Genomic DNA, 9,655 nt, shown 5'->3' on the forward strand with positions numbered 1-9,655 from the left:
TCTTGGGAAACATTCTTTATATATCTAGTTTAAGCACCGTGTCAGATATGTGGGAGATAATATTTTCTCCTTTCAGTTGTCTTTTCACTTTCTTGGTGGTATCATTTGCAGCACAGAAGCTCTCCTTTGATGAAGTTGTAATGTATATTTTATTTTTTGCTTGTGTTTTTTTAATATTGTTTTTAGGGACCCGAATAAACATTTAAAGGGGTCATGAAGATTAACTCCTGTATATTCTTCTAGGAGTTTTATAGCTCTAGTTGGTACATTCAGATCTGTGATCCATTTTAAGTTTATTTTTGTACAGTTGAGCAAATTCATTTTTTTTCAAGCATGAGATATCCAGGTATCTTAAACTGCTTGTTGAAAATATTATTATACCCCAATGGAATTGTTTTGGTATCCACGAAGCTCAGTCTGAGACTTCCCTGCCCATCCACAAACATAGCCATCAGTAAAGGTACAGGTGTTTAAAAGTCAGGATACAAAGAATGTAGAGGAGAAACCACATTGATTTTTCAGTTAAGCTTCAATTAAGTCCTTGTTGTTATTCTGTTAATTATCTATTGCTGTGTAACTGTAACATATTTCCCCAGAATGCAGTGATCTAAAACAGAAAACTTTCTGTTGGTCATGAATCTGAGAAACTTAGCTATGTAGTTCTGACTTTGGGGTCTCTTACTAAGTGACATTCAAGGTGTCTTTTGGGTGTATAGTCAAATCAAGGCTTGGCTGGGGTTGGAAGATAACTTCTAAGATGACTCACTCACAGGGACTGTGACAAAGCCTTGGTTCTTCACCATAGGGACCTCTATGTAGAGTTCCTTAAGGTATATCATGATATGGCGGCTGGTTTGGCCCAGTGATTTAAGAGAGTAAACAGGAAACTGAAGGGCTGGGAATATAGCTCAGTAGCATCGCATTTTCCTAGTATGGGGCAAACCGTGGATTCAATCTCCAGTATCACACAAACACACAGGAAACTGAAGTGAAGTGCCTTTATTGCATGTTGGTTATTATCTATTGTCTTGTCTTCTTTATTCTTTTCATTAAAATTGAGTCACAGTGTTTTCAAAGGAACATCAAATATTTTGTGGACATATTTTAAGCCACGTATTCTGGTCAGTTTTATTCAAAGGGAAATCTAATCCCATACAGCTGATGTTCCTTCATGCTAGATACCTAATAAATAAAATGATCTTCAAAATTGTCCCCCCATGTCCTTGATGTTTCCAGTCTAACAAGTCTTAATTTATTTTAGCATCAAGACAAAGTAGAAGGCTGTGTGTGTGTGTATGTGTGTGTGTGTGTGTATAAAACGTTCTATCAACAAATGTGACAGAAATAACATGATTTTTAAATTGAAATAAATGTCATAAAATTTCTTTTTTGTATCCCTAAATTCTCAAACATTTCCCAGTTTCCCTACAGGAAAGAATGCACATGTAGTTATCATTGAGTCTTTTTTGAATACTTCAATCACCTGTGAACTAGGAGACCTGAATTTTTACCACTTCTAACTTATGAAACATTTTAAAGTTAGCCATTACCTTTATAGTAGGACCATATGAACCCATTTCAGTAATTTGCTTTGTAACCTTGAGTCCTCCTACACACTCTTTTGTAGGTAATGATTTTGCATGAGTTTAGAACTAGTCTTTAGCTGAACACTGTGGGAGGATGAACACAGAAGAAGTGGAGTTATTGAGTGACTCCAAGTACAGAAACTATGTAGCTGCAATTGACAAAGCACTGAAGAATTTTGAATATTCCAGTGAATGGGCAGATTTGATATCAGCACTTGGAAAACTTAACAAGGTATGTTTATCTTGTCCATTTCATTAAAAGATTAAAAAATCAAAAATCTGTGTTTATCTTATTGGATTTCTCTAAATCTTGAAGTAAAGAATATGCAGTCATAACTAAACATTAATTTTGATAGTGCTATTTTACTTTATTATTTCAAAGCATACTGTTTAGCACTTTTGAAGTTCTAATTAAAAAACAGAGCTTTAAAAATAGAGTTATTATCATTGTTATCACTTATAAAAACACAAGACTGGGAAGCAAAGATGCTGCTAACTAACTATAAGGGTTAGTAAGTTTTCTAGTTGAGCATCAGATATGGTTCTGGAGTTCCTGGCAACAAAATGAAAAACTGCAAGTGGAAAGCAGTAACTGTTGTATCCTTTCCAAATGATGCGTGTATAGCAACAAGGAAACGTTTTATAAGCTTTAGCTGTGATTCAGTACTTTTTACAAAGGCAACTCTATATATAGTCACTTAGACCTTGGAGCTTGGCTTTGAATTGATCCTTCTTCATGTATCTGGTTTAAACCACACTTATTATAGTAGCATCACTGATAATCTCCTTGCTTTTCATTTTGACTTTTTGCTTTTTAACTGAGATGAAAATTTTCTCAGCTTACACCCTTAATTTTACAATTGTTTTTGTTATTAACTAAGAATGCTCTAAATATTAAAAAGGATATATGGGAAAAGTATGGTCTTACAATAATTAACATCAAGCGTCATAGCACACTTAGAAATTTATCTTAAAATACATGGCAAAGACACTCATTTTCAATTCAATACTCACTACAGATAATAACCTCTTCTCTCCATAAATTTGTCTTGGCAAGTATTGTTTCAATAACAATATGCTCTTTCTGTTAACATGGAATGGATATATTTTTAAGCAAATTAATAATTTTTTTAAAATTTCAAATAAAATATATATTGATGTCACAGACAAAAATGAATGCCCTACAATGATAATTTTTATAACATGCGAGAAAATGGAATAAAACGAAATATTTTTCTCATCTGCATTAAAATGTTTTCTTCAAGGTTTTACAAAACAATGCAAAGTACCAGGTAGTACCCAAAAAGCTGACTATAGGCAAGCGCCTTGCTCAATGTCTACATCCAGCATTACCAGGTGGAGTTCATCGGAAGGCACTTGAAACATATGAAATTATCTTCAAAATCATTGGACCTAAGCGACTTGCCAAAGATCTTTTTTTATATAGGTAAGAATGATTTTATTATCTATTTCATATAATATAAATTAAAATGTATTGCTAACTCTTATGCTTTCTGCACTAAAAACTGAAAAATTGAAAGCTCCTTCATGACCAAAAGTTTTTGATTCCAATCTTAACTATTTCAGTTAAGTAATATAGAAAAACTTAGACCATTCCTTAAGGTAAGTTTCTTTTTTATTCTCAGCAGTCATTTATGAAAGAAGAATTTTCTTTCAAAATCATTGGAACTATAGAACAGTCTACCTTTTTTAAGCTTGAAAATTTGCCTGATAAAAAATAAAATTCCTTGATTTCTAACATTATTTACCATTCTTTATTTTCAGTTGGCTTCCGTGGAATTACTTTTTCTTGTTTACTCTTTGTAAATCTCCTTTATCAGCCTTTTTTTCTTTACCTGAATTCAATATTTGCATTTCTTACTTAGTAACCTATACGTTCTTATATTTAGTAACCTATACATTCTTATATTTCCACTTTATATTTTCTCATCAAGTAAGTTTATCCACAACCATGATTTAAAAAAAAAATTTTTGTAGTTATAGATGGACAGAATGCCTTTATTTTATTTGTTTATTTTTATGTGGTGCTGAGGATCGAATCCAGTGCCTCATGCATACTAGGCAAGTGCTCCGCCACTGAGCTACAGCCCCATGTTACAACCATGATTTTTAAAAAAAGTTTATTATGTATATGTAAGGTACAACATGATGCTATGAAATACATAAAGATAACAAAATGGTTACTACAATTAAGCAAATTAAAATATCCATCATTATCTCACATTGTTACCTTTTTGTGAGTCTTTGTATGTGTGTATGTTAGAGAGGCAAGAGCTACTAAAATCTACCCAATTAGTAAAAACAAATCAGTATTAACTATGGTCCTCATGTCGTATGTTAGATCTCAAGATATTTTCATTATACTTATCTGCTGCCTTGAATTCATTGACCTACATCTCCCTATCTTCTTCCATCCCTCATAATCAGAGTTTTGTCCTTTATGCACTGACTCCCAAATTGATATCTCTAGCTCTGGATTTAGCTTTAAACTCCTGAATTACCTGATCTCTGAGGATCTTTACAAGCAGGTACAGCTTTATGTTTTCAAAATTAAACTCATCCTCTGTTCCTGGAAATCTGGTCTTCCTGCAGTGTACTAAAGCTCAGTGAATTGCACTACCTTCTGTCTACTCACACAAGCCTGAAATCAGAGCTACACATGATATCTTATTAGTCCCACATATATTCTCCCACCACCCCTTTACAGTCTGCCACTAAGACTTCTGTCTCATGGTTATGAGCAGAGGATTCTGGAGTCAGATTAGCTCTATGATCTTCGACCATTTTCACCTCTTTATATACTTACCTGCAAAATAGAAATAAGGTTACTAATGCCATAAGGTTGTTAGAATTTAAAATGTTAAGTTACCAAAAGTACTTAGAACAATGTGCTGCATATAGCAAGTGCTTAATAAATATTAGCTATTATTACGATATGTGTCAAATATATCTATTTTCTCAGCACCTTCACTGGCAGCATCCAGTCTTAGTAAGCATCACCTCTAGCCTGTGCTTTGTCATTGGCCTCCTAACATTCACCCACCACCTGATTTTCTTAAACTCTGCTCTCTGCACAGTACCAGAATAATCTAAAATATTTAATAAATAATGCCTCTTGTATCTTCTAAGACATCATGTAAAATCACACTCAAAATTTGATTTCTCCTATGATATGTATATAACCCCAGTCACTTTTGTGATCAAAAAAATGTGCAAGGATTTCTCCCTACCAGGAAGCAAGCAGGTAGTTTTGCAGAGAACATCAACTGGACATCCTCTAGTCTAATTCAGTTTTAATGCTGTGTTCCTGGAGATAGTGTCAGATTTCACTGGTTGAGAGCTCAGTCCACAAGACTACTACCACTTCTGACACCAGGAGCAAGTCCAAGCTTCCAGAACATTTGACCAACTAACTACAAGTTAGGGTTCCACTACCTCCTCTTTGGGCTTAATTAATTTGCTAGAGCAGCTAAAGAACTCAGGGGAACATTCACCAGTTTATCATAAAGGATATTTTAACAAATTCAAATACACAGCCATAAGAAGAGAGAGATGGGGCAAGATCTGAAGGGTCCTGAGCACAGGAACTTCCATCCCTGTGGAGCTGGAATACACCACCCTCCTGGTGGGTGAATGAGTTCAGAAGCTTTCTGAACCCTCATCCTTTTGGGTTTTTATTGGACACTTATACATATGCGTGATTAAAGCATGTGTAGAAACATGATTAGACAAAAAATGTTATGCTCGAATGCAAAAGACTGAGTAGGGAAAACAGCAAAGCATGCCTCATCAGATTGTTCTTGGCCCTTCTGGGTAGCTTTCCTTCTTCCTTGGTATGGGGAGGACTCTTTCTGAAATGTGGGTTGTCTGATCTATCAACCATGGTAGGTCAGAGAATTTCTTTATGGCTACCTGAAAGTCAGAAAGGCAAGGAAAATTAGTTTCTATGGCCCACCTTGAATGAAGAGAAATTCTAGTTTCTGTGGCCTGCCTTTGAGAGAAAAAGGAGCAAGTGAAAGGGAGATAAAAGATAAGATTCTTTGCTTTATGAAGCCTAAAGCTCCCCCAGTATCATAACAAAACACTGTCTTTCATCTTCATTGCTATAAACCAAGGACAGATGGTCAAATACTTAAACGAAAGATATGCTTATTGCTCTATTCACTTAGAACAGAGGTGATGTAGTCTAATAAAAGATATGCTTATTGCAGTAGTGATTTAATAAGTAACAAGAGCTTTCAGACTTAAAAGCCAAGAACCATGAATGAAAACCAAATTTAAATTATATTATATTGTGTGCATCTATGAACATGTAACAACAAATCCCATCATTTTGTACAACTATAATGCACCAATTTTAAAAAGTGAAATAAAAAGGAAAGCCAAATTTATATTACAGCATCACATGTAGAACTATCATGATTTAAGACACAGAGGTGATAAGTTGGAAGAAATGCATGAATACATGCACACGTGTATATATCTCTCCTCCCTTAAAAGTTGATATAGCTTGGCAGCTTTAATCAAGGAGGTAGTTAAAATAAAGGTTTTGGAGTTTGGTTGTTGCTGTTATTTATTCTCTTCTTAGAATCATGCGGAAATATTTGAGTACAATGTTGAAAAGCAAAGATTTTGGTGGAAGAAGATAGAAATTACAGGAAAGAAAAAGGAAAATGAATGAGGCTGGTCCCTGGCAAATTAAAAACAATGGGCCCTGGGGCACATGAAAGAAAGTAGTCTCAAAGGCTGACTATAATTATATGTGACCTAAAGATATCTTTAGGTCAATCTGTATCTAAAATTGGAGGCAGAAATGTAAGGAGTTGAAGATTATTTCTATTTTGTATATAAACTAGAAGTAAGAGAGTCATAATTCAGTTGTTAAGTGCCTCCTAAGTGCAGACATGGTACTGAGGACTTAAATACAGAAATAAAAAAACATCATGATATTTCTGTGGGTTTCTGATATTTACAGTCTTTTAAAGAAGACACATGAAACAATTTAAAGCAATAAATGTTCTAATAAGATAGTATTAAGTACAATGGAAACTTCAATTAGGGAACCTAACCTAGTCTAATTAGGAGGCAGTATCCTTAAGAAAATGACATAGGCTGGACTTGAACATTTAAGGATCACCCAGACATACAAAAAGGATATAAGTAAAGAAATCAGTGAGGAATCATCCAGTATAGCTGGAGTAGAGGGTGCGAGGGACAAAATTGGTGAGTGTACATGGGGTGTACAGAAGCATGCAGTAGCCGAATCTTAAGATAAGGCCACATTGCCAATAGGAAACTAATGAAAGTTCAACTGAGACCAACAATTTCATTAAGATGATAAAATAATGGTGCTCTCTTCTAGGTATGTGTCTGGTAGAGATAAAGAGAATTTATTATATTCAAAAAAATATCAAGGAGTGTGATATGGAGAGAAAACCTGATGATTAATTTTTGGAGTGGAAGACTTTTTCTTAAAGGGTCTAGAGTGAGCCAGATAGATGGTGATAACAGTATTTTGAAATGGCAGTATTATAGTAAGAAACTGGTTTTAGTGAAAAGGGGAGAATTCTGTTTGGGAATTATGAAATATGTGGACTTCATCAAATAGCTAAGTTGCTCCTGGGTTCTTCAGTATGAAGCTCAGGTGAGAAAACTGGTTTAGTTTAATGTATGTAGAAGTCTTCAATTTATAGTATCATTTTAAATCAGCCAGTACGTTTACTATTTCTTCAAAACATAAAAGATTTATATAGAGTTATAATTACAAATGAACTGATATTTTGTCATTATTTTACTTTTTCCCCTTCCTCCTTTTGTTGTTGTTTTAAATAGTTCTGGATTATTTCCTCTTCTTGCAAATGCTGCCATGTCTGTGAAACCAACTTTGCTCAGTTTATATGAGATATATTACTTGCCTTTGGGTAAAACACTGAAGCCTGGTCTACAAGGGTTGCTAACTGGTATTCTCCCTGGCTTAGAAGAAGGATCAGAGTACTATGAGAGGTAAACTGGTATTTGGTACAACTATGTAATCTACATCATGCATTTGTCAGCAAGCATCCATACATATGTTTTAACATCATAAAAATTAATTTTATGTCTTACTTCTAGATATTTCAGTATATTACATTAAGATTTCTATAGCAATAAAATTATTATATCTATAACATACTGAAAGTATAGCTGTATGGTATAAGTACAGATGTAGGAGATAGATGGACTGGGTTTAAATCTTGCCTGTATACATGCCTAATGAGCTTAGGAAAGCTTTTAAAATAGCTTCTTCATCTATCAAACTTATTCATCTATCTAATATTTATTTCATTGTGTTATTATAATAATGAAATCACTTAGTCCAGTGCCTTGCACATATAACTTATTCAAAAAATTGTGATTCATAATTTGTATTCTTTTTCTCTTATTTCTGTGATCCAAAATTTAAAATAAGAAGATATTTATCGAGAGTGGTTGTTTTTGTTTTGGGTACTACAGGTTTAACCTAGGAATGCTTTACTAATGAGTTACATCCCAGTCCTTTTTAATTTTTTTTTTTTTTTTTTTGAGACAGGATCTCCCTAGGTTGCTTAGGGCCTCACTAAATTTCCCAGGCTGACCTAAAATTTGGTGGTTTTCCTGCCCCAACCTTCTGAGTCGCTTGTATTACAGGCATGTGCCACTTTGCCCAGCTAACAGAACATTTCAATTAATGAAAAGAGTGGAAAACTGGTCCTAAAGTTTTATGGTCCAAAACTATACCAAAAGTTTTAAAATTGGTAATGGAAAAAAATAGGCTTAATATCAAGTATAGTGCTATTTCACTAGGTATTGACATGATATTTTTTGATATTTTAGCTTTTCAAAGAAAACGATCTGATTTATTTTAGAACCTATTATAATTTTTTGATAGCTAATAGTTGTAGACAATGAATAATAACATAAAGTATCTTTACCATTTCATCACTGATATTCTTACCAAATAAACTCAGGCAGGAAAAATTGAAAATGCCAAATTTACTTTGAGTGTACTTGATTATTTAAAATTTAAATAATTTATTCATGTGCACTGACCAGTTATTTTGTTGTATTTTATATACTCCCATAATATAGTAAGAATTTAACCCTGAAAACATTGGATTACCTTGTAGGCTACTTTGAAAAAATAATTTTATTCTCAAAGTTTATTATTTTCTTTAAATTTAATTTAAATTTAACTAGTTTTGCTTATAATTTTAGAAATTTAATATGGAATTATTTCCTTTAGTTTATAAATCAGTTTTGTTCCTGATTATAATATTCTACGGTTTGTAAACTAGGTACAATAGCACACACCTGTAATCCTACCTACTCAGGAGGCTGAGGCAAAACAATCACAAGGTCAAAGCCAAACTGGGAAATTTAGTGATACCGTGTCTCAAAATTTTAAAAAGGGCTGTAGATTTAGCTCAGTGGTATAGCATCCCTGTATTTAATCCCAGGTACCTAAAAGGAAAAAAAAAGAAGAAGAAAAAGAAATAAAGGAAAAAGGGGGAACTCATAGGTGCATTACTATTTTAATGCTTAGATAAATTGGGACCAAAAGAGATTACAGTGTTATCTCTTGATTTGACAATACTTTAATAGTCTTTATGTATTACATGGTTTATCTTACATTAAAAACAAGTAATTATTCTTTATGCAGTTCTTAAAGCACTAAAGCACCTTTGATTTCATAGGTCTGATTCATTAAAGCTATCATGAACTATATAGTATGTGATTTTTTTTAAAAAAAATGACATTTGAAAATGTCTTAAGATTTTTTAGGACAATAAAAGATATGTTCTACCTTGGTTTAATATTAACTAAAATGTGTATATGGTATTTTATTAGAGTAATTTAACAACCTAATGACATTAAATAGACTTGTGGTAGTATTTTTATTGTTCTTATTTTACAAATGAGAAGACTGAACTAAAGAAAGATTAAGTAAATAGTGGAGCCATGGCTTAATCTAGTCCTCTAACTCTGAAGAATATTATTCTTCCTGTCTATCACACATGTTTCCAGAGTGG

The 9,655-nt window shown here is 33.2% G+C and overlaps 1 protein-coding gene across 9 annotated transcripts in view; it reads left to right on the forward strand.

Moving 5' to 3' along the window:
- Positions 1 to 9,655, forward strand: part of Dop1a (DOP1 leucine zipper like protein A) — a 105,259-nt gene that overhangs the window by 31,400 nt on the left and 64,204 nt on the right. For all 9 annotated transcript variants that reach the window (XR_007347461.1, XM_015499042.2, XM_015499033.2 and 6 more), the window contains exons 2-4: positions 1,628 to 1,818; positions 2,852 to 3,033; positions 7,440 to 7,610. Coding sequence is in view for 8 of the 9 variants with exons in the window: in XM_015499042.2 (XP_015354528.1) it covers positions 1,681 to 1,818; positions 2,852 to 3,033; positions 7,440 to 7,610 (491 nt within the window). In the remaining variant the exon portion in view is untranslated. The remainder of the gene's footprint in view (positions 1 to 1,627; positions 1,819 to 2,851; positions 3,034 to 7,439; positions 7,611 to 9,655) is intronic.

This window comes from Marmota marmota, unplaced genomic scaffold (genome assembly GCF_001458135.2).
Source record: "Marmota marmota marmota unplaced genomic scaffold, marMar, whole genome shotgun sequence".
Lineage (NCBI taxonomy): Eukaryota > Metazoa > Chordata > Mammalia > Rodentia > Sciuridae > Marmota > Marmota marmota.